At 37.6% G+C, this 27,166-nt stretch overlaps 1 protein-coding gene across 6 annotated transcripts in view; it reads right to left on the bottom strand.

Annotated features, from left to right (window-relative positions):
* Window positions 1-27,166, bottom strand: part of Marf1 (meiosis regulator and mRNA stability factor 1-like protein) — an 818,555-nt gene that overhangs the window by 672,215 nt on the left and 119,174 nt on the right. For all 6 annotated transcript variants that reach the window (XM_067150043.2, XM_067150047.2, XM_067150048.2 and 3 more), the window contains exon 5: window positions 18,172-18,295. In XM_067150043.2, coding sequence (XP_067006144.2) covers window positions 18,172-18,295 — 124 coding nt within the window. The remainder of the gene's footprint in view (window positions 1-18,171; window positions 18,296-27,166) is intronic.

Genomic DNA, 27,166 nt, shown 5'->3' with positions numbered 1-27,166 from the left:
CGGCGACAAGATTATTATTCCAAAGGACATTCACTTGGCAGATCCCACATTCAACAAGCCTGGAGACATAGACATGTTAACTGGTGCAGGACTTTATTGGAAAATAGTTATAGGTCCACCCAAGAATGAAGCTCAAGGACAACCAGCTCTGCAAAACACCCGATTAGGCTGGATTATAGGCAGTGAAGTTTTTGAGAACAAACAAGGATCAACAACAACATGCATGAAAATTAGCAATCAACAATTATCAGATCAGATGGAGAAATTTTGGAAACAAGAAGCCATTCCGGAGATTCAACATTAGACATCAGAGGAGGAGGAGGAGGAGGAGGATGACTAAAGAAGCAGATCTTACTCTTCTTTGGTGTATGCCACCCACAATGACAGGTCACTGTAGGTAGAGGGAATGAACAAGGGCAAACTGTGATTCTTCATGAACAGCTATCTTTATAAATAGGCTTTCCCATCACCAATTCCAGTTCCTCAGCCTCCAACATCCTTGTTACAGCTTGCCAGCTTGAATTATCCAAATTGTATACAGTAGAATTCACTAAAGCGATTACAGCAAATAGCGAGAACTCCATTGTAATGACAGTTTCCTTCCTCTCCCTTTAAAATCTCTATGTTTGTTTTTTTTTTTTTTTGCTAGTTGCTTTACGTCGCTCCGACACAGATAGGTCTTATGGCGACGATGGGATAGGAAAGGCCTAGGAGTGGGAAGGAAGCGGCCGTGGCCTTAATTAAGGTACAGCCCCAGCATTTGCCTGGTGTGAAAATGGGAAACCACGGAAAACCATTTTCAGGGCTGCCGATAGTGGGATTCGAACCTACTATCTCCCGGATGCAAGCTCACAGCCGCGCGCCTCTACGCGCACGGCCAACTCGCCCGGTAAAATCTCTATGTTAAACTGTGTACTATACTTCGGTTATTGCGAGAATTCAATTATTAATGAATCTGTTATTACGAGCAATTAAGCGTGCATTATTTTTCCGTTGTCCGACTCGTTGGCTGAATGGTCAGTGTACTGTAAGGAAAGTAAGGAATTTCAAGTTACCCAATTGCAACAGTCAAGTTTTAGGGAGGAAGGGGGTCTGAGATTGCTCTTGGTAAACTGTCAGAGTGTAGTAAATAAACAATTAAAATTCGGTACATTGATGGAATCTTATGAGACTGTTGTTGTGATAGGAGTGGAATCGTGGTTGAGAGAAGGGGTGGGTAATAGAGAAGTATTTCCAGAAGGGTACACAGTCTATCGTAGAGACCGAGGAGATAAAAAGGGAGGGGGGAGGGTGCTTATTCTGGTGAAGGAAACTCATTGTTCACATGAATGGTTTACCGATGAAAGGGATGAAATATTAGGGATAAAATTAGTTTGTGATAATATGAAGGAGGTGGGAATTATAGGAACATACAGGCCTGGAAGAGAAGAAAGAGACATGGAAGTATTTGAGAAAATAATAGATTATACTCATAAAAACAATAATAATGATATGGTAATAATTGGGGGAGATCTAAACTTGCCTGAAGTTGAATGGAATGGAGCTGCAAGTGAAGCCCATGAACAGAAACTGGCAAACAAGTTAATTTGGGAAGGAGGATTTACACAAGTAGTACAAGAACCGACTCGTCCCAATAACTTACTAGACGTATTCTTGTTTAAACCCTGGGAAATTGTTCATAAAACTGAGGTAATTGAAGGAATAGGTGACCATAAGGCTGTAATAATGGATGTAGGACTGGTACCAAAAAGGCTTAATAAGAGGGTTACACAAGACAAGAAATTGTTCAGAAAAACTAAAGTTGAAGAATTTGGGACTTACCTTAAATCACAATTCAGTTGTTGGATAAGTGAAGGGAATAATGTGGATACACTTTGGGCTAAATTTTAAGGAATCATTTGGGAAGGACAGAAGAGATTTGTACCTGTTAAGAAGGGTAAAATGACCTCAGACCCTGTTTTGACCTCAGACCCTGTTTATTATACAAGGGAAATAAGAAAATTAAAAAGAAAAATGTAGAATAGTAAACAGGAAATTCAAAGAGGGTAGGGAGAGTAGAGAAACTAGAAAACAGCTAATGAGGGAACTGAATAGAGTGAAAAAGGAAGCAAAAGAGAATTATATGAATGGCATACTTCAAGAGGGTAATGACCACAAAGGGAAATGGAAAAAGCTATATTCATATATCAGGAATCAAAAAGGAAAAGGAATCAAAATTCCTACAATGGTGGGAGAAGGGGGTGAACACTATTTAACAGATACTGAGAAAGCAAACCTATTTAGTAGGGAATTCAGAGATTCAGTAGATGATTGTCAGGAGCTGGAAACCGAAACAGAAGATAGAGAGGGAGAGACACAGAGGGAAACAAGAAGCTTCTCATTCCCAAATGTTTTCAGAGAAATCCAACTGCTTCTGCAAGAAAAAGCAGCAGGAAGTGATCAAATTACTGGGGAGGTGTTAATGACAATGGGGTGGTACATAGTGCCTTATCTAAAATTTCTCTTTGACTATGTCATAAATAATAGTGTAATACGAAAGGAATGGAAGGAATCTATAATAATACCAATTTATAAAGGAAATGGTGATAAAAGGAAACCAGAGAACTACAGACCAATCAGCCTGACCAGTAAAGTTTGTAAAATACTAGAGAGTTTAATATCAAAGTACATCAGAGGGATATGTGTAGGGGCCGTATTTTTGGTAATAGCGATACGCGCAAAATTGTTTCATATCCGCTTTCTTACCTATATATGACCTAGATACTTGAAATACTGTATTTTTAGTAAAATGAGTTCGCGAAATATCACGAAATGTGATTCATTGCGCGAATTGAGCGAATAATCACGAAATATACCCCCATTTGGTACGAAAAATGCGAAATATTATCGAGAAAGATCGCCAGAAACGTTTAAATGCTTTCAATTTCAGTTGGTTGATAGCGCTGTATATTCTCTATACGCAAATCTATGCGCACTGTGTATCGGAAGTACGTGTATTCAGTTCCGCGATCTGTAAGACAATCAATAAAAATCGATATCTATTATCAATTACAGCAACAACGATCATGTAGCAAGACCTGTCTTCGATAAAACAGTGCGCGTTATATTCTTTCTCTTTGGCAGTGTGAGTTCACTACTCATGAAACTTAACCGGCAAATGCCCAGCATTTAATTATTAAAATGCCGAAAACTAAAGTTACAACAGTTTTTTCGAGGGCCGAGTAATACAAGAGTGAGGGGGTATGTGTTTGATGCTGCAAAAGGAATACTAATGTGTAAATACTGTAATGTTCGTATTAAGTGGGAACCTAAGGACACGTGCGATAAATACTGCAGGGAATCAGAAACGCATAAAAAGAAGAAGAATGAAGCAAGTGAACATAATTCTAAGCGGCAAATAACAATCGGCGATACTCTACACATCGCAAAGAAGTTGAAAAGTGATAGAGAACAATTTGTGATAGACACAACAAAAGCATTCATGCACGCTAACATTCCTCTTGAGAAATTGGATAACCCTGGCATGAGGGAGTGGATGAACAAGTATATAAAAGGTAATATAAATAATTCTGTCTTTATTGTAAAATATGACCGCATTGGTAGGCCTATTGTAAATAAATCACCGGGTTGAGTAGTAATAATGTTTTTACGTCCCACTGACTACTTTTACGGTTTTCGGAGACACGGAGATGTCGGAATGCTGTCCTGCAGGAGTTCTTTTACGTATCAGTAAATCTACTGACACGGGGCTGACGTATATGAGCATTTTCAAATAACACTGGACTGAGCCACGATTGAACCTGCCAACTTGGGTTCAGAAAGCCGTGCCTTAACTGTCTGAGCTACTCAAACCCAGCCGGGGTATTTGAAGGGGCTCAACTACGACGTACCCATGTCGATATGTTTACCGGCATGTAAGAGAACTTCCGCGGGACAAAATTTTGGCAACTCGGTAACTCTGAAAACCATAAAAGTTGTCAGTGGACGTAAAACCAAAACACTAGCAAGTTACCGGCATTATAGTATTAATAGTATTCCTGTATTCATTTCTATGCTTTTTTTCTACAGGTGCTGGTGATCTTCGACAGGCAAATACTTGCCGCCAAAATTACATTCCACTTGTTAAAGCAGAATATGAAGAGGAAGTGAAAGAAGCTGTGAGAAATAGAAAACTGATAATTCACTGCGATGAAACTACCAATTGGAAAGGGGAAGCAGTTTTCATAATTTTGTTCCGTATACTTCCTGTAGATGCCCTACCTTCAAAGTTATACGTTGCTTCAGTGAAAATTTTGCAGAATGTTGATTTGCAAGAGTGTTGTCAATCTATAAACAATGCAATTGTGAAATACTCTGTAGACTACAATGATGTTGTCGGCATATCCTCTGACAGTGCCTCATATATGACAAAGTGTGTGCATACTCTCAAAGGTTTAATTTCAGATGACTTAGTTCACGTGCAGTGTTGGGCCCACAAACCAGATATCATAACCAAGCTTGTGCCCAGCTACTTCACCAGTCTGAATAAGTGCGTAAGTATGACTAAGAAAGCATTCAAAAATACCCGGAAGCGCAAGCATAGGTATTTGAAATTCCTTCGGGAGAAATACACTCGCGGTGAGAAGATGGCCAAACTTTTTCCGATGCCCGTATTAACCCGCTGGGGATCCTGGCTCGATTCAGCTGTCTATTTACAAGAATATGTCTGTGATCTGGTTGAGTACTCTAAAGAGTCAGATGATGTCAGTGACGCTGTAAAATATTTCAAGGATCTAACCAGCAATGAGCAGAAGGCTATATTGTGTGAAGCTACCTGTGCTAAGGAACATTGGACCTCTGTATCTCAGTTTGTAACAGTGCTATCCAACTGCCCACAAACTCACCCCTAAACTAGACCTTATAATTGGAGGATTTAATTTAGTCAGAAAGTTAGTTTTAGATAAAGAGACTACTGTTGCCCTGAACCAGCTTTCAGGAGAAAGAAAAGATAGAGAAGAGAGAAAAATCAAGAATCTGGCGAAGAAATGCACAGAAAAAAAGCTGAAAAAAATGATCGAACAAGATCCAGCTAGAAGAATATTTCAAGCCACTGCGGCACTATTTTATCTTCGGAATGTGCTCAGCAATGAAGTGAACTCTACTCTCATGGACAGTGTGAAGAGCATTCCTATTCTTGCTAGCATATCCACGAACAGTTTCTTCCAGAGCTATATGGCTTTGCAAAATGCTGCAAAAGCACATCTGGGAGAGGAGAAGAAGGAAGACCTCGTTAGTGAAGTTTTAGGAGGCTTGATAGAAGACCACAGTGAATTCGCATCCAAGTGTTTGCAAGCATTATGGTTTCCGACGTCTAATGTGGACAGCGAGAGGGGCTTCTCTGCTTACACAAAGATACTTTCTGACTGTCGTATAACTCTGCATGCTGATAATTTTGAAAAAATGCTTAGTTTGTACTTTGGAGATAAGTAAATGAACATGTAAAAAAAAAAAGTAACCATGTATAAATTCATATTACAGGGCAGATACCTAACTTTATTTCGAGGTATCAGTGATTTATATATTTGTTTCTATAACATTTTGTATATTTAGTTGTTCTAAGATTTAATAACAAGCTTATATTATAGGAGTTCTCTTTAAAAACCATTATCACAAAATTAGATTCAGCCCATAAGATAAGGAGGATTTCACAAGAAACATCGATCGGTATGACAATTTATTTCACGAAATACCTACCGAAATAGCATTAGTTTTAACACCGAAATCAACAGTTCTATTTCACCAAAAAACAAGGCCCTTAGAAATGTGATGTTAAAAATTGGTTCATGAGGAGCCAGTATGGATTTAGAAAAAAATTTTCTTGAGGCACAACTGGTGGGATTTCAGCAGGACATATCAGATCTATTGGATTCAGGAGGCCAGTTAGATTGCATAGCAATAGATCATTTCCAAAGCCTTTGATAGAGTGGACCATGGAATATTATTAAAGAAATTGGAGGGAATAGGATTGGACGTAAGGGTTACACATTGGATAAAAACATTTCTAAATTTAAAGGTTCAGAAAGTCAAAGTAGGAAATAATGTATCACAGGAAGAGAAAGTTTGGAAGGGAATTGCACAGGGTAGTATAATCGGTCCGTTACTTTTCTTAATATACGTAAATTATTTAAGGAATAATATAACATCAAAAATCAGATTGTATGCAGATGACATAATTGTTTATAGGGAAATAAATAACATTGAGGATTGTTCAGAATTACGAAGGGACCTTGAAAGTATCCAGCAATGGGTTGAAGAGAATAATATGAAGGTTAATGGAGACAAATCAACTGTTACAACATTTACAAACAGGAGTTTTAAAACTGAATTTGAACTGAATTTGAATATACTTTGGATGAGTTATCCCAAAAGATGGCAAGTGCAAATACTTAGGTGTGAGATTTGAAAGTAATTTGCACTGGAAGGGTCATGTGGATGACATTGTTGGGAAAGCATACAGATCGTTACATGTCATAATGAGGATACTTAAAGGATGCAATAAAGAATTAAAAGAGAAAAGCTACTTAAGTATGGTTCATCCATTACTGGAATATGCAAACAGTGTTTGGGATCCTCACCAAGAATACCTAATAAAAGAAATAGATAGTGTGCAGAGGAAAGCAGCAAGATTTGTAACAGGGGATTTCTGGAGAAAGCGTAGTGTATCAGAAATGTTATAGGGTTATATAGAGCCTATACAGGAGAAGAAGCATGGGGAGATATCCATGAGAGGCTTCAGTTGGAAAATAATTATATCGGCAGGACTGACCACAAATATAAAATTAGAAGGAATTTTAGCAGAAAAGATTGGGGTAAATTTTCATTCATTGGGAAGGGTGTGAAGGAGTGGAACAGTTTACCAGGGGTAGTGTTTGATCTTTTCCAAAATCTGTACAGATATTCAAGAAGAGAATAAACAGCAACAGAGGAAATAAATAAAATATTAGAGAGCATCTGACCAGTGCAGGTTAATGTAAATAAAAAATGTGTGTGAATAAATTAATTCCATCACCTGGTCTAAGGAGTTTGGACAAAGTAGGGGACTGCCTGTAGGGGTGAAGTACAGTGGGGACTTCGAGGGCCCTGGAACCACTACGCTAGCTGTGAAGGCCCTTCAGGAACTCTGAAATGTGGTGGCAAAAGGGGCTCTGGTTAAGACGCAACAGGTCGTTATGCTACTTAGGTTCCAGAATGGGTAAAAAAAAAATAATAATAAGTAAATAAATGCAATGTAAATTTTAATCTTATACCAGTTGTATAGTATCATTTGAAGTAATTCCACATACTGTATATCAGTTGACTATATTTGTAAGTAGTACACGAGATATTATAAGTAGAATTTTGTAAACAATATAAATTTATTAAGGATGAGCTGTGTGTTTAAGAAAAAATTGTTAGCGTAAATTGTATAATATTGTATTTCGTTTCTTCTCTTGTTAATTTAATATTTAGTGCTTGACAATAATGTATTTTAGTGTAACATTTGCCACCGAGGTAGACACCTCATTTGCAAATAAAGAGATTTTGATTTGATTTGATACTGGCCTTCGGTTCAGAGGGTCCTGGGTTCGATTCCCAGCCAGGTCGGGGATTTTAACCTTCATTGGTTAATTCCAATGGCTCAGGGGCTGGGTGTTTGTGCTGTTCCCAACATCCCTGAAACTCACACATCACACATAAAACTATCCTCCACCACAATAACACGCAGTTACCCTACACATTATAGATGCCGCCCACCCTCATCGGAGGGTCTGCCTTACAAGGGGTGCACCCAGCTAGATATAGCCACATGAAATTATTATTATTATTTTTCCGTTTTCAGTATTTTATACACTCCAGCTATTATATCGAACATGATCGATCATCTCCGGTATAGTTTTCTCATTATGTCCACTAGCAAGCTCTTTTGTTAACAACTGAACTCGGAAGGCGATGTCAGAGTCTATTAGTAATACTCGTCGAGTAGTGTTCTGTATGATATAGATGTTGATTCCCACAGGGAACCTGAAATAGTTGTCCCAAATGAGTAAATTTATAATACCAACATAGTTGTCTGTTATTGGACATTATAAACTTCCCACGTACCTCATTCCTGGTTGCCAGCGTTTTGTCCCAGTGTGCTAATTTGGGCTCATCAGTTGATAAATAGCACAATTACCAAGATGCATGGCTACTGCATACTGTGGAGGCTACAGTGTAGGCAACTTGGAGCCACCAGCAGTGCCAGTGAGAGACTTAGTCTCATTTTCAAAAATTGATGCCTGCCTGGCTATGGAAAGCGCTAGCCATGCGTCTTGGTAGGTGTGCTATTTACCAACTGATAAGCCCTACTTAGCGCACTTCGGTTAAACACTAACAACCAGGAATGAATTAGCTGAAAAATTTTTAATTTCCAGTAATGGACCAACTATATTAGAATTATAAATTTACTCATTCGGGACAAATATTTCAGATTCCCTATGGGAATCAACATCTATATCATCTGATGGCCAGGCAGGCATCAATTTTTGAAAATGAGACGAAGTCTCTCATAGTGCATTGGTACTGCCGGTGGCTCCAAGTAACCTACAGAGTGGACTTCATGGTATGAGGATGAGCTTGGCAGTACTAATAGGACGTATGTGCTTCCTGCTGACACACTCTCATCACCAGGCTATCTGTATGCAGCGAAAGATCTAGGCCATCTACTGTTTCTATAAAGATGAGATAAGAATATTATAAAGACGTGAAAAAGACGAGAAAACTAATATGGAAAACTTTTTCACTGGTGATTATTAAATAGCAACAGTGTATTAAAAGGTGTGTAAAGCATGAGACAACAAATATAAAATCACCTGCCGTGAAACCCATGCCCGGCTCCATGGTTAAATGGTTAGTATGCTGGCCTTTGGTCCAGAGGGTCCCGGGTTCAATGCCTGGCTGGGTCGGAGATTTTAACCGTAAATAGTTCATTCCCTTTGCTCGGGGACTGGGTGTTTGTGCTGTCCCCAACCTCCCTGCAACTCACACACCACAGATAACACTATCGTCCACCACATTAATACACAGTTACCTACACATGGCAGATGCCACCCACCCTCATCAGAGGGTCTGCCTTACAAGGGCTGCACTCGGCTAGAAATAGCCACAAGAAATAATACTGGGGCCCATAAAAGTATATGTGCGTTATTGCAGATCTCACACTCTTTCTATAACAAATGTCACTTGGAGCCTCGTATTTCGGACCAGTGAGTTAATGAACATTTTTTTCGGGCCATGAATTATTTAGAGGTTAAACTCGGCCATGTGCCAGGGAGTGACTTTGACCGTCAACTTCAATCGACCCGAGTCGAAACTTTCGCGCAACCATTGAAAGATGCGGATGCCTGTCCACTTACTGGATTTTAATTTCATCTTCATTAGTCAGCGATTCCACGACTTTTTGAGTATCCATACCATAAGACAGATATGCACTACGCTAGTCCACTTCACACGATTATGTTCCTAATCCGTACGTAGGCTATCACGCGACAAATATTCACTACCCTTCACAGTACCACTCAACACAGGATACATTTCTAACTTCTGAATTGAATGCTAAGTACAAGAACATAACAGGCTTACTGGATTAATCAGTAGTATTAATGAAAACCGGAAAGCAAAACTGAACTTTCCTGAGGCTAACGACTTGCGTCCCAAAGGTGTAATTTTCCTGCAAAGTTCAGGAATTCAAGGCCATTTCCCATTTTTGCACAACTTTCCCCGACCTGCCTCCTGTGGCAAGAACTCTAACCTGCGTTGGAAATCACGGCCCTTTCACAAGGGATGACAAAGAACATTTTTGGAATAGGAAAAGTGCAATCATACTAAGCGGCAATAGCGAAAATTTGTGTCGCGGTAAGTGATGTATTTTTATATAGATTTAATGTGATGTGAATCAGGAGTTAGAATTTACAAAATGCTAAGCGAGAAATCACAATAATGAGAACCACATTATCGAGGTTTCACTGTCTTTTCTCATTTCTTACAAAATTGTAGGAAATTATTTTAATTCTTCTAGTCAATACTATATATTTTACATCCAATTAAGACGAAACTTCACACATAAATAGACGTTTCGACCCGGCATTGGGTCATTCTCAGTAAGACATGTATGACGAATTTAAAAACATAGGAAACACACAAAATGAAATATTAGTTAAAAAGTTTTTTTAAAAGCATGATGAAAGTTAAAAAACTGAAATGTTGATCATTAAAACAGTCTTGAGCTGGAGGTTTTTCTGTTTCAATGTTTTTGTTGTCCTTTGGTGTGGTTCAACTGGTATCGGTATACTGTTGGCTGTTGTTGAGTTCTGACATGGGCTGATATGCATAAGCATTATTGAAGTTGAACCGCATACCTGCCAACTTTTAGAAACTAAAAATAGGAAGATTTTTTAAATTCTTGGATTTCATCACATATATTCCACCACGGTCAAGGTGAAAAAAAAGGTCAAGGTAAAAGGCATACATATCTAGAGTTACAATGAGAATTCACCATTAAATTTAAAATCTTAAACTACCAAAACATTAAAATGGTTACAAGAAAATGTACCTGATCATTCTCATTTATGACACTTCAGCGAATAATAATATTTATGTCACACCAACACACGCAACAAAATGCAATACCGTATTTTCTCGCATAATTAACGCACTTTTTAACGAAAAACACAGGCGAAAACTTCGGATGCGTAAATTATTCAAGGAATTCAGATATTTACAATTCATTTACATTTAGAAGATACATCAAATATAATATAAACACAATTGGGAACATGCATAATTTTCAAAAATATTTTTTTTGAAAAGTGCACCAATGAAATAGTACGTAAACGTATTACATTGTGGTATGTTGCCTTGTTTTCTACCATTAAAAAAATGTTTAATAGTGCCTTTCCGCAAGGCGAGTGAAACGGCCTCTGACGTAAGCGGCGCGCTGTGACGTCACGATCCAGTACCGCATGGAGCTCTACCAGCCGTTGTGTATCAGCCGTTGCTAAAAGCCGATTGTTTATTATTCATAATCGCGAGTAACTTCGAAATGACAGAAGAAAGGTTCGAAACAGCACAGTCAGACAATCTACCCTGTGTAGATGTCATCATTCTTGAAAAATGTGACTTGTGGCCGCAGAAATTCGCGGATAACAAGCAAGTTTGTAAGTGGCGTCTTTTATATACGTGCAATGTACTGTAACCCATAGTATTAGGATAACAACGAACCTGGATAGATATCACATCACTTTCAACATTTCCTTCTAGACTGATTCCCCTATTAAAGAATAACATTACATTTTCGGGCTTTCAGCATTAGTAAAGTAAGAAATCGGATTTCAGCACTAACATAAACATATAGGTAGCATTATAGTACTAGTCCGCTTCTGTGGTGTAGTGGTTAATGTGTGCCAATCCCGGAGGCCCGGTTTCGATTCCCGGCTCTGCCATGAAAGTTGAAAACAAATAGTACGAGGACTGGAACGGGGTCTACTCAGCCTCGGGAGGTCAACTGAGTAGAAGGGTTTCGAATCCCACCTCAGCCATCCTCGAAGTGGTTTTTCGTATTTTCCTACTTCTCCTCCAGGCACCTAACGCCACGGCCGTTTCCTTCCCTCTTCCTTGTCTATCCCTTCCGATCCTCCCATCCTCCAACAAGGCCCCTGTTGAGCATAACAGGTGAGGCCGCCTGGGCGAGGTAATGGCCCTCCTCACCAGTTTCATCACCATACTCAAAGTCTCAACGTTTCAGGACACTGCCCTTGAAGTGGTAGAGGTGAAATCCCTCGCTGAGTCCGAGAGAAAACCAACCCTGAAGGATAAACTGATTAAGAAAGAAAGAAAGAAAGAAAGAAAGAAAGATCATAGTACTATAGGGCTATAATCTATCATTCCCAAAAAATATATATATTTATGGTTGGGACAACTGGCCTACCCACTTCCAGGGCCCATGAAAGAGAATTAAATATCTTTGTGGAGGGAAAAAAGTTAAACATGATAAAGATAAATATGACTTCACAAGTCGGGCTGAGTGGTTCAGACTGTTGAGGTGCTGGCCTTCTGACCCCAACTTGGTTCAGTCCGGTGGTAGTTGAAGGTGCTCAAATACGTCAGCCTCGTGTCCAAGATGTAATTGAAGCATTTAAATAAAGCATCATACATTACAATTTAAAGTTTTACCACTAGAACAGCTGACATGGAAAAGTGATTTGAAAATTCAAACAAATTCATCTTACGTTAAAATATTAAAAAAATATATATATATAAACTGTAAACTTTTCCGATATATCACCAGCATTTCTCCGGCTCGCCAAAATCCATTTCTTCCTAGTTTTAGCGTCTTTGGAACATTTATAAACAATTTGTTTGGTATGGTATGCGATGTGCTATTGCACATCGGAACTCTACACCATTTATAAGTTTTCTGCCTCACTGTCTGCGCAGGATTCATTTTAAGTCTAAAATATACCACTCAGATTATTATCCAATGTATAGACCTCGAATTTAACCATACTAGACACTAACGTAAAGTAGAAATACGCGAAGTGTATCCTGCTTCTCACAGCACACTGTGTTATTTCGTCTGCTAATTCAGGCAACCTGTACGATGACGTCAGACCAATTAGATCGCGTGCTTGCGTGACGTGACATTTTCGTAGATTTTTATCACGTTTGGAGTTATTATTTGTACATTCTGATCACATTTTTGAATTCTGCATGAAATTTTGAATCAGATTAGCATATTTTTAATTAAAACCCCGGATCATGCATGTTCCCTATTGGTTCAACTCGTTTTCGGTTATCATCATTTGACTTCAAATTCCGACGTGAGATTTTTTCTGAAAAGTCAAATAGGGTACATCAGGTAAGTTAGACATGTGGGATTGAAGTACCGACACTGGAAAATATTCTTCCCATTACGAGCTGACAATACAACCTGAACTGAAATAAACATGAACTAATAAAAGTACAATTCATGTAATATCACAATGACATACCGGCAAAAAAGAAAAACTGTCCAACACGAGAAGGGCCGGGCATCGAAGGAGGGACCCTGCTTCATTACCCCATACCGTTCGTATCCAATCTTGTACGAGTGACGTGTCCATCCACCCTTCTTCTTGAATACGAACGTGGATCACCCGCAGAAATTTTGCTTTAGACATTGTTTTTCGTTTTAGAACAATGTAAGGTGCAAGCTTTCTGACATCAGCTGTTACAGCAAACATTGCAGTGCATAGTTGTTTCTTGCTTCCGGTAGCGCGTACGATAACACTGTATATTCCGTACTTATCGACTATTCGACTTTGCGGCATATGAAAACTGATTGGCGTCTGACCTGCGGTTCCTGTAAGGGAGATCAAATACCTTCCCTTTACGCTTCTCAATCACAAAGCGATGAAAATGGTTTAAATAATTTGTCATTTCTTGGCATGATGATGATCTTCGTCGAAGAGGAAATCCATTTATCTTCAGAAAAATTAATCAAATCCGAGACACTGATTCGATGTGCAACGTTTATTTCACATTCTTTAAAATACTGCATTTCGTGAGAAATGGCTTATCCAACGTTGCGTAACAAAATCATATATTTAAGTGCAGTAGGATTACCTGCCGGCTAAGAACAGCATGTTGCCCTGTATTTGGAATGCCCGCTTTCGCAATAGGAAGCCTGCTACTCGAGTAGTTTACATCTTATTTCAAAACGCAACCGGAGCTGCGTGATGGATGTTCGAAGTTGTGGGTCCGTCAAATATGTGAACATTTCTTTTTCTCCACTTTGGACCCAAAAATATTCGAGATGCGTAAATTATGCAAGGGCATTAATTACTTGAGAGAATACGGTAGTTTCTCTATTAGACGGTAAAATGAACGGAAATTTATAGGTATCTCTGAACACTTGGAGATAATATTTGTAATATTTTTTTGCCATAACGAGAAAAGTACCTGAAACTGTCACCGACACAACCACCTTAAAAACATTCAACTCATTAAAAATTATGCACTTAAATACGCGAAACTACCACATATAAAACAATTCAATACGTCCCATGCATTATTAGCATACGACTTTGGGAGTGGGGGAAACCATAGGAATGCAAGAAAAAACAAGTGGCCTACAACTCCGACGAAACTACGCATAAAAACGATGTTAACAGCGCGCGAACAACAATAACGAACTCACTTTCATCCCGATTAACTGAGTCGCTAGCGCACGCCAGCCTGTCTTGCTTACAGGACGATTGACATCCCGAATCCCCAGCTGTATAAGACGCACACGCTGCTGTGGTGAGCGGGAAACACAATATACGAAGGCGCCGGACGAAACACTCACGAAATAAAGTATCAAATAAATACGCTTGAAAATGAGGTTTCGTAAATTACACAAGCAGATAACAATTTATCCTACTAGATGTTATACTGGTCAAAAATAGGAAGAAGTAAAAATAAATCGGAAAATCGGAAGACGGAGTTAAAAACCGGAAAGTTTCCGGGTAAATCGGAAGGGTTGGCATGTATGGAACCGTCTGATTTTTAGTGTTACGTGGCCCGTTTGCATCACCTGTGTTGTCTGACTACAGAGTCCAGTCTTTTCTCATGTCTGGTTAAATTCCAGAAAGGCTATTTCCATGTAAATTTATATAAAAAAGGTTATCATTACTCTACTGATGCTTGAAATAGGTTCTCATGATTCATATGAGGTTAAGTTAGGTTAGGTGATTCTGTTTGAATAAGAAAACTGAAACATTTGCCACAGAAGCCACTGGAGTGATACTACTCCAATTTTCCACAATGAAATTGAACATACGCTTTCATGTTGTCTTGACTGGAGTTGGGACAGCAAGTAGTCATTGAAATCTTTTCATTGTATTTTGAAAATGCCATATATCGTTTTACCTAAATTTGGAAATGTGAACTCTTGATACATTGTTTTCATTGTTTAATCATTTTGGATTTGTGAAGAAGTTTATTTATGATTGAAACTCTAAAAACATTTATATTAATTTTTTTGTTATGCAAAATAATAATAATAATAATAATAATAATAATAATAATAATAATAATAATAATAATAATAATAATAATAATAATATATTATATTATATATTATATATTATTATTATTATTATTATTATTATTATTATTACAATTATTATTATTATTATTATTATTATTATTATTATTATTATTATTATTATTATTATTATTATTATTTAAAATTTGGGAACGTAAATTGTGGGGCTGCGTATACCTACACATGTCACGTTTTGCTAATGAAATTAGCATGTCGAAACAGAAAGATCTCGAACTTCAGCTGCGGAAATGAAATTAATTTTAATTGGTAAGAATAAGGGTAATTTTAATTGGTGGATGTGAATGTCGGGAGTAGAAATTCGCTTGCCTGATTCGCTACCTGGTGGGTGGACCATTTCCGGCTTCTGCCTCCTTCGTAAGAACGAAGCTTGTTTTCTGGATCTTTTAACTTCTGACAGACCTAGCGAGCGGACACGCTCGGCGTCCGTCCCATCTTGTGATGCCAGCCTCTGGGATGAGCACTATTTCTTTGTGTTTCAGCCTTTTACTTATTTTAATGTAATTTTCCATTGTTAGGTAAAATTTTATTTTTGTGTCAGAGGTTACCCAAGACATCCGCATTCGCCAATATGTTCATCGGGATGACAGCTTTTCGGCTAGTTATTGTCGCTTTTGTTTTTGGAGGGAATTCTCTTTTTGCCTTTGGTTAATGAATATTGTAATTAACTTGTAAATTTTTATTTCCCTTGGGGTTGCCTCCCGTAACTCTGTATATGATTCTGTGTTAAGATCTTAAATCTCCTACTGTTCTGAGAGTTTGATTATTCCATTACTTTAAAAAAATGTAATTTAAAGACCTCGTGTTTACTGGCACTATCCATTTCCTTAATTTGCATATACTATGTTACTTATTTAGTTTATTATCTTCAATTTGTTAATTTGGCAGACTAAGAGTTGGGGGTGATTATCGTGTACCTCTTTTTCGCCACAACAAATACGTTCACATGGACCTCGTACGGTTTCCACATCCTTTTCGTAGTTGTCGTTTTGGCCCACCTGTTAAGTTTTAAATAACCTGGAGTATGTGATTAAATTTCACACCAATTTTTAAGTTTCATTATTATCATTTTTTATTATTTCTTGGTGTTACTTGTAAGAGGTGACAGTTGCCTTGGAATTAAAAAAATAACTAACGAGTAAACCGTAGTATGAAAATATACAAAATGTGAGTGTTGAACAAACTGACTGCCGCTCCACACAGATTTTAATGTATGTGAGGTTTTTACCAGACTTTTACAAAAAAATCAAAAATAACGTCAATCAGCTATAGCGAGTAAATTTTTCACCATTATGAACTCTCACTATAACAGAGTTCTATTGTATTTCACAAATCAAGATTGAAGTTCTCTTAGCGATTCCCTCAATGAAGGGAATTAAAACAAATTGGACGGATAATTAGAACCGGAAGCAGTGTAGGAAGATCCTGGCTTTGTCCTTTTGCATATTTATGCTTGTCCTTGTTTATACTATGTAACAGATGAGGAAACAAGAAGTGGAATAATATTAATCAAAGTGTGAGAGAACTGAAGTAGGTCCTTCTGAAATCTCATATTTGAGTCTTTATCTCTCCATTCTAATACACCGACCTCCACACTGACCAATTCTTGTGTTTACACATTTCATGTTCTTTCTTTTGCTTTATCTTTCCTACTGCTGCTTCTAGCCAAACTGACCTCTCAATACGTTAAAAAAAAAACACAAAGCATAAAGTTCACAGAACGCTGCGTGTGAACTGATGGAACAGTGTTGTTGATCAATGTGAGGCCGTGAACAGAAGACTGCCATGTGTGAGCATGAACACACTGTACCATGAACAAATTTGTGTGACTGTGTTGTGCATATGTAAACCATTAACCCTAGGCTAGTGTACAATGCATAGGTACGTGAACTGTGTAACGTAACTGTTTTAGCTCATAAGTGTTAGACTGAAACACTAGTGTGACTGAACAGTGAGAACACAGAGAGAGCACTAAATGGTGTAATTGTGTGCCTGCACCTGTGGGTAGGTGATTGTTAGAGTTAGTCAAATCACAGAGTAATGCTAGTAGTGGTGTATTTATCTATCTACCACCTCGTTACAATATCATGGTCATAGAAATGGAATCTGAACCACAGGAATGTTGCTTTCCATTTCAAAAATCCCATATGCTCTGGTCATAATGTGAACCTTGGCTGCCTTAGTGAGAATCTAGTGATAATATCATTAGGCAATCTTGCCCCTCTCTTATTATGTTAAGATGGCTTACTCTCCTCTCCAAGAAAGCTGGGGGCTGAAAGGGAACAGAACTAAAATAAGTTGGATGGGTGGTGGTGAGAACAGGGAGCAGCGTAGGAAGATGCTGGCTTTGTCCTTTTGTTGTCCTAGTTTTTTTTCCTAGTTGTTTTACGTTGCACCGACACAGATAGGTCTTACAGCGAGAAGTCCTAGTTTCTACTATGGAATACATAATATAATGTACTAGTTTCTAAACACTTCAGATAGATAATTATTGCTTGAAGTGGCTAGAGAACATAACATTAGACAAAAGAGACTAGCTGAGAATAGGTAAAACACACAATGAGGAAACAGATCTGAAACCTACCAGGCAAGCACAGGATATTAACACCTACCTCACCTGGTAAGTTGCTACTCTCCACTAGTTTCTTGATTTAATATTTGAAATGTATATACATTTCAAATATCTTAAGTATTAACAAACATACAAAATATACTGATTTTCAAAGTTTTAGGTATGTATCCTCAATACAGGATTTATACAAAACAACTTCCTTATTTACTGTTTTCTATCATTTACATTCCTCATGAATGGATATGATGAGAGTTCAAAAAACAATGTATGATGTAAACTTTATTTAAATAGTGTTCATTTTTGCCAATGTAGGCATATTTTGAAACATGCTGTATGGCATGACATGATGTGAATTTTGGTCACAATTTTGTCTTCCTAAATTGCTCTTTCTTTCTAGTTCCATTTTGAATATTTGATGTTTCCTGAAAGTAATTTACATCAACCATGCATTCTGTACCTTTATAAATCCTCGATGTGGGAGAGGCTCTACCAACTCTGAGAAGTTGTAGTGTTCACTAGCACACAGGATAAGAGCTTCAGAGGTATTATTCTTATGCAGCAATATTACGTGGATTTTCTTTCTACAAACACAGAACCACAATATGATAAGACAATCCACTAAATTAAAAAATTAATTAAGAGAGGAGCAATAGAAATAGACACTATAATATAAAAAACACTATAGATTCTTAAAAACAGATACAATATTAACCATTTCATTGTTCCAACCCAGAGTGTAATATAATTACATACAAATGACAGAAGCGATTCAGAAAAAGCGTCTGAACATACACAAATTACCATATGTAAGCAAGTAAAGTAAGTTCTCAAACAAGAGATGCTCCTAAAGATGAAAATAGGAAGGAAAAGGAAATTAATAAAGGTCATACTTGATCCTTGGACAAATCCAAGAAGAAATAGTTTCCATTTTTCATCACGTTAAACACTATTATAATTTCCTATACACTCAGACACCTAGCTATTCTGACAAAACTTCTTTTTTTTTTTTTGCTAGGGGCTTTACGTCACACCGACACAGATAGGTCTTATGGCGACGATGGGATAGGAAAGGCTTGGGAGTTGGAAGGAAGCGGCCGTGGCCTTAAGGTACAGCCCCAGCATTTGCCTGGTGTGAAAATGTGAAACCACGGAAAACCATTTTCAGGGCTGCCCATAGTGGGATTCGAACCTACTATCTCCCGGATGCAAGCTCACAGCCGCACGCCTCTACGCGCACGGCCAACTCGCCCGGTAACAAAACTATTAGTCACAACAATGGTAACTGTACATGAATGCTACCATTCAGTGTAAATGAGAGTTCTCTACAATTAAAATAAAACTCCAGATAACAACTTGCTTTGGAGGATAACTCTGAAGTTCAAAATGATGGGATCAAGTGAAAACTAACACTCAATTTAAGGATGATAAAACTACAATTCTTTTTCTTTTTTTTTTACAGACTGCTTTACATCGCACCGACACAGATAGGTTTTATGGCGATGATGATATAGGAAAGGGCAGGGAGTGGGAAGGATGCAGCCATGGCCTTAATTAAGGTACAACCCCAGCATTTGTCTGGCATGAAAAACACGGAGTACCATCTTCAGGGCTGCCGACAGTGGGGTTCGAATCCACTATCTCCCAAATGCACACCCATAGCTGTGCGCCCCTAACCGCATGACCAACGTCGTCAGTAAAACTATAGATGCAAACAGACCCCAAAAAGAGGTAAGATCCTGTTGCTTCGTTAGACTAATTCTGCAAATAAATCATTTAAATAGTGTATATGTAAGGTGCCTGATGAGCAATTGCAGGTGAAAAATGTAAGATACATATAACTGCAAAACAAAATTCGTCTGTTAAACAACACTAGAGTAAAATCTCCACCACCACCACAGTGCTAAATCGTCAAGTCTGTGATGGTCCTGTCCCCCATGTCTATATTTACTATCACTTCTTGAAGGAAATGGTGCTGAATTCTTGAGTAAAGTGAGAAAAAATTCTTGTATAGTGAGGGAAAATTCTTGGATAGGTAATTAATATTCTTGAGTAGGAAACAAAAATACTTTGGTAGAAAAGACAAATTCTTTGATAATATGGATCTTGGGGAAATAAACCTCAGTTAGTTAGGTCAAGGATATGGCAAAAAAGACAATTGTCTAAAGAAAACTGTCATGAATCAGAAACTGCATAACTAGAAATAAATACTGTTCACAATATTCATCTCATCTAATATCAGAACATCATAGATATTTAAATGTTAGTAATAGCCTTTTTAAGTGCAGCAAATTAAACAGAATCTTGCCCAACAGATTATTCATGACGTCACTATTTCCACTCACTGTTTGAAGTTATGCTATTTTGTGTAGAAAACATACGTTTCATTTGACCACTGAATTTAGTTGAATTCTATTCAGAAAAAAAAAAAAAAAAAAAAAAAATTGAAACTCTTTTTCTTGCAATGTGTGATGTTACAAAGTGACCAAATTTATTCTGAAACTCCCCTTTGATGGAGTTGAAATTTTGTGTCAGTTGGGTTATTTATACCCTGTTCTGAGGAATTTTAAAACTAAAAGTTATGTAATATGTATGGCAAATAGGACTGTATTAAATTCTTTGTGCTATGTTCATTCAACAATACACATTTTGAACTTTAAACATTGCTCCCTAAACTATTTATCCTCCTTCTAAAATTTACATTAATAATAACTTTACTTCCAACAACAGAATATATCAGCAAATAGGTCTTCTTATGGGTTTCACCAGCCTAGAGATTCTAGCTAAAAAATATATATATATATCATTTAGAGCGCTCAAGCATCATCGGAAATATTGATGGTACAAGACACTGGACAAGTTATGTAGATGATATTTTCACTATTATAGATCTACACACCACTAGCAGTGATGACGTACTCAAATAACTCAATAACATGGATCCGCATATAAAATTCACTATAGAAACAGAAAATAATAATTCACTTAATTATCCTGACATAACCATTACATGCAAATAGAATAACACAGTATCTCTCAACTATAGAAAACAAACTCATACCATTAACACTAGCAAATAGACTTCTCTACATCCAGGTGCACATAAAACGACAGCATACAGTATAACAGCATGACAGAGCCATAAAAAGGCAATTATCCCAAAAAACTTCAGGAAAACCATGCTAGTTGGCCGTGCGGTTAGGAGCGCGCAGCTGCGAGCTCGCATCCGGAAAATAGTGGGTTCAAACCCCACTGTCGGCAGCCCTGAAAAGGGTTTTACGTGGTTTCCCATTTTCAAACCAGGCAAATGCTCGGGTTGTACCTTAATTAAGGCCACGGCCACTTCCTTCCCATTCCTAGACCTTCTATGTCCCATCGTCGCCATAAGACCTACCTGTGTCGGTGCAACATAAAGCAACTACCAACAACAAACTTCTGAAAAGAAACGGGTTAGTACTATCAATACCATAGCAGAAATGAAATGAAATGGCGTATGGCTTTTAGTGCCGGGAGTGTCCAAGGACAAGTTCGGCTCGCCAGATGCAGGTCTTTTGATTTGATGCCCATAAGCAACCTGTGCGTCGTGATGAGAATGAAATGATGAAGACACCCACCCCCCGTGCCGGCGAAATTAACCAATTATGGTTAAAATTCCCGAACCTGCCGGGAATCGAACCGGAGACCCCCGTGACCAAAGGCCAGCATGCTAACCATTTAGCCATTGAGCTGGACACCATAGCAGAGAAAAAATGGGTTTAGCAAAGCCTTCATAAATAGAATCATCAACAGAAACAAACCCAAGACCACAATAGTTAAAGACTCTACTCCTAAAGAGAAGTTCTCCATGTTTAAATTTTAAAACAATAACATACACCAAAAAACCAACATTTTCAAAAAACACAACATGATTACGTTGAACAAACAGTTCAGAATTTTATTTTATAATAAGATACACAGAATATTTTTATGCAATAAAACAATCATTTTTCAGCCATGAGTGCATACCACAAAGACTTTAATCATGATTATACGACAATAGACGATCTGAAGATTCTGCAATATGAACAAAAGGGCCCCTTACTTAACATTCGAGAAAACATTCATATCAACATTGACCAATATAAGTACCCCTGCAATAACTTAAAAGAATTTAACTAAAAAAGAACCATATTATTTGAGACCTTTACTTATTTGCAAACAATCTCACAATAAGAATAAGCCAACTCCCAGCATACAAGAATAATATTTACTCTCCTCGCTTCTCCAACATGTCCCGCTACTCCCCTCAATGCCGCTCTACCTATTAGCATTAGTCACATCAATGTTACCTCACCAGTTAGAAGCACAACAAGTGAGGGCAAGACTTTCAGAACAAGATCAACCCATTCGAAGGGGCAACACGAAAAAGAGTAAATTACACTCTTACATTTATCTGGTTATAGACCTCTTACAAATTATCCAGCATAAATATTCATCCTTATTCTTTCCATTACAGATTATAAGAATTTTTTTTTTTGCTAGGGGCTTTACGTCGCAGCGACACAGATAGATAGGTCTTATGGCGACGATGGGATAGGAAAGGCCTAGGAGTTGGAAGGAAGCGGCCGTGGCCTTAATTAAGGTACAGTCCTAGCATTTGCCTGGTGTGATTATAAGAAAAACCACTAGGATTAACAAATTGATGGTTTTACTCACCTGAATAAAAATCACAACATTACTAGTAACCTGTTAAAACATTACAGCCCTATTCTATTCAGCAAACATTTAGCCCCAACAAATTTAAACATATCAACAGGTTATACAATTACTGACCAAACTTCAATGTACAAAGTATGGAAGATGGACATTTTATGTTTATACCAAACATTAACAACTCTTTTATGCTACTGACTAAGTGCTTATCTATCTTTTTGTATTTTTTACATACATACATACATACATACATACATACATACATACATACATACATACATACATACATCATTATCATTATAGACTTATGCCTTTCAGCGTTCAGTCTGCAAGCCTCTGAGAATTGACTAAACGTCGCCACAATCCTCGATTTGCAACTAGTGTTGTGGCCTCATTTAGTTCTATACCTCTTATCATTAAATCATTAGAAACCGAGTCTAACCATCGTCGTCTTGGTCTCCCTCTACTTCTCTTACCCTCCATAATAGAGTCCATTATTCTCCTACGTAACCTATCCTCCTCCATTCGCCTCACATGACCCCACCACCGAAGCCGGTTTATGCGTACAGCTTCATCCATCGAGTTCATTCCTAAATTAGCCTTTATCTCCTCATTCCGAGTACCCTCCTGCCATTGTTCCCACCTGTTTGTACCAGCAATCATTCTTGCTACTTTCATGTCTGTTACCTCTAACTTATGAATAAGATATCCTGAGTCCACCCAGCTTTCGCTCCCGTAAAGCAAAGTTGGTCTGAAAACAGACCGATGTAAAGATAGTTTCGTCTGGGAGCTGACTTCCTTCTTACAGAATACTGCTGATCGCAACTGCGAGCTCACTGCATTAGCTTTACTACACCTTGATTCAATCTCGCTTACTATATTACCATCCTGGGAAAAAACACAACCTAAATACTTGAAATTATCGACCTGTTCTAGCTTTGTATCACCAATCTGACATTCAATTCTGTTGAATTTCTTACCTACGGACATCAATTTAGTCTTCGAGAGGCTAATTTTCATACCATACTCACTGCACCTATTTTCAAGTTCCAAGATATTAGACTGCCGGCTTTCGGCACAGTCTGCCATTAAGACCAAGTCGTCAGCATAGGCCAAACTGCTTACTACATTTCCACCTAACTGAATCCCTCCCTGCCACTTAATACCTTTCAGCAGATGATCCATGTAAACTACGAACAGCAAAGGTGAAAGATTGCAGCCTTGTCTAACCCCTGTAAGTACCCGGAACCAAGAACTCATTCTACCATCAATTCTCACTGAAGCCCAATTGTCAACATAAATGCCTTTGATTGCTTTTAATAATCTTCCTTTAATTCCATAGTCCCCCAGTATGGCAAACTTCTTTTCCCTCGGTACCCTGTCATATGCTTTCTCTAGATCTATGGAACAAACACAACTGCCTATTCCTCCCGTAGCGCATACTGAAAATCTGATCCTGACAGCCTCTCTGTGGTCTGAAAGCACATTCCTCTCAACCACTGATCGCACCCTCCCTTCCAAGATGCCAGTGAATACTTTGCCTGGTATACTAATCAATGAGATACCTCGATAGTTGTTGCAATCCTTCCTGTTCCCTTGCTTATAGATAGGTGCAATTACTGCTTTTGTCCAATCTGAAGGTACCTTACCAACACTCCACGCTAATTTTACTACTCTATGAAGCCACTTCATCCCTTCCTTCCCACTATACTTCACCATTTCAGGTCTAATTTTATCTATTCCTGCTGCCTTATGACAATGGAGTTTATTTACTATCCTTTCCACTTCCTCAAGCATAATTTCACCAACATTATTTTCCTCTCCCCATGAGCTTGGCTGTTTGCAACACCACCATAATGATTTTCTTTTACATTGAGAAGATGTTCAAAATAATCCCTCCACCTCTCCAGTGATTCCCTGTGATCTATTATGAGTTCACCTGAATTACTCAAAACACTGTTCATTTCCTTTTTCTCTCCCTTCCTAAGATTCTTTATTACTGTCCAGAAAGGTTTTCCTGCTGCTTGACTTAGCCTTTCCAGGTTATTACCAAAATTTTCCCATGACTTCTTTTTGGATTCAACAACTATTTGTTTTTAATTTGAATTAAATATATAATTTTACTTCTACTGTATGTCAGTGCCTTATTCAATTTTATTACATTTTACTCTTTTCAAATTTAGAGGAAAGTATGGCATTGCGAATAAGATCCACTGATTATTTTAAATTCATAATCATTTTGCTCATCATTATCATTTTTCCAATCCTAGTCAGTGGGTTAATTATAACTTTTAATTCATTTCGTCTCATCTTGTACCATCCGGGGCCGATGACCTAGCTGTTAGCATGCTTTAAACAGCAAGCATCATAATCATCAAACTATGGAATGAAGTGGCAAAAGAATGTGGAACGAGTATATCAACCTTTTTTTTTTATTATTGCAATTTAGCGAACCTATATAATTACAAGCAGGTTATTTATATGAAGTTCCTCATTTTTCACGGAAAGTTAGACAGTTATTTTGTAAATGTGTAAATACATCTTGTTTAGGAGTACTAACAAAAGTGAAAATGAGGTACTCCACATGCATTATTTTACCTTATTCCAAAGTACACAATTAAATTATGAAATGAAGCATATTTTGTAACTTCATTCTTCAATCAACCCCCGCAGTAGAAAAGAACTGAAACTCCAGGCGATGCATTTAACACTTTTTATTACACATTCAATACACTAAATTATTGTAAGATACACTCGCCAACAAAACTGTGACTCGCTCGTTGAAGAAATGTGTCAATATATTCCGCATTTCAAAAACTTCAGCTGGAGCTGTGCTGTTCGTCACTGATGGGGTAGTTCTTGGAAGTATGACTTCGTAGTCCAAGTTTTCAGCCCCTCTATATCTATAATCACATTATGTAACATACAAAACAGCCTTATCGCCCAGTTCCGCTGTTTAGAATTTTTGAGTACAACTAAGAGCAGCCAGCAGCGTGAACACGAGACTGCGGCAGGGTAAAAGCTCCATGGCGATCAGCCTGGCTATAGTCAGCAGCGACATGCTAGGATGAGCATCCATGTGCCAGCAGAGAAGCTGCAACATAAACGTATCCTTAATAACTCACTGAAATGTGGTGCAATACCATGATTAATCACGTAAGAACACTTACTTTCACCAAATGTGAATTTCGATGTAATTGCACTATCTGGGAACATAAGTTTGAATGTATTACGTATATCTGCACATGAACTTCTCTTGCATTTACTAGCAACAACGTTAAACTCCCATAACATTTCTGCTTTGCCACTTCATCTTTATTAAATTAAGTAACAGAGTGTACCGACTTTCCACTTTCAATCCCCGCCTCAGTCTTTACTGTTTCTGCTGAAACAACACATGATTTGATAGCGACATTATCAAGAGATCCATGTCGATGTCTACAATTCTTGTTTCTGTAGAACTAGTAAGTACACTCCTTAATTCTGTATGCAGCAGTAATCCCGTCTATCCAAGATAAATGGCAGCAGAATACACAAAGCACATCACAACAAACAATGGTCAATGTAATGTTATTGATCAATTTTATGAGCTTTCTATATTTAGTTTTCTTCAGACTCTGTGATATCAGAGCATCTAATGTAAAGTGAGTTGTCCTTCCTTTCATGACCCTCTTGTGTTACTATTTAAGTGATCATTCCTTCATGACTTTTTTCTCATTCTTATTATCATCTTCACAATTTAATCACCATCACCACCAATATTATTATAGTCGGTACGGTAAAACTGAATAAGACGAACAATTGGAAATTGCGTTCTTTACAACCTTTGTTATGTAGTACTTTTCAATATGACCAATAAGATAAGTTGTTATTATTATTGTTATTATAGTTATTATTATTATTATTATTATTATTATTATTATTATTATTATTATTATTATTAAAATACCATTTTGAACAGGGTGAATAAAGTAGACTTAGTTCCTTATTTCCTGACTTTACATAAAATTCTGTTCACCCATTTTCTTGTACCTCGGTGCTGATATGACTCGGCAAAAAAAAATACAAATTCATGAATATCTCTGTTATCATAGCCAGTACAGTAAAAATGTATGACATAAATGATAGGAAATTTAATAATATGTAACTTAAGTTCTGTAATATTTATCGATAGGGCCAATAATAACAAATATTTGCGAATTGAATTTTAGGCCTTCCCTTAAACTACCATTTCACTCAGAGTGAATACAATTATTTATGGCCTAGATTGTAGCGACTAATTCTCGGGTGTTATATAGGCCTACCGATTTTCATTAAATTCTCTTCTGCCCTTTTCTCGTGATGAGCATGCGCACGCGCACGCGCACACACACACACACACACACACACACACACACACACACAATTACGGAAAATTAAAACGTGCATTTCCCCTTGTTATTGTGGTCACGACCGGTACGGAAATATCATTCTTTTAAAATTCTGGACAATGTACAGACAAAACTCTTATTTATATTGATATAAATTAAAATTAGTCAGAAATGTATCCAAATGGCTCCTAAAATCTCTATAAATGTCACTAGTCGATATCATTGAAATTCTGTCACTAAATTATGAAAAGAGACTCCATATCTAGCGACTAGTCTCTAGAATCAACTACACTGATGTGAACGAACACGAACATAGCACGCGGGAACGAGAGACTGACAATCGATATACGCATAATTCCCTATGGGAATCGACATATATATAATCGATATACG

The sequence above is a fragment of the Anabrus simplex genome, chromosome 6 (genome assembly GCF_040414725.1).
Source record: "Anabrus simplex isolate iqAnaSimp1 chromosome 6, ASM4041472v1, whole genome shotgun sequence".
NCBI lineage: Eukaryota > Metazoa > Arthropoda > Insecta > Orthoptera > Tettigoniidae > Anabrus > Anabrus simplex.
Note: the sequence above shows the minus strand (reverse complement) of the source record. Positions and strands in the feature narration are given on the sequence as shown.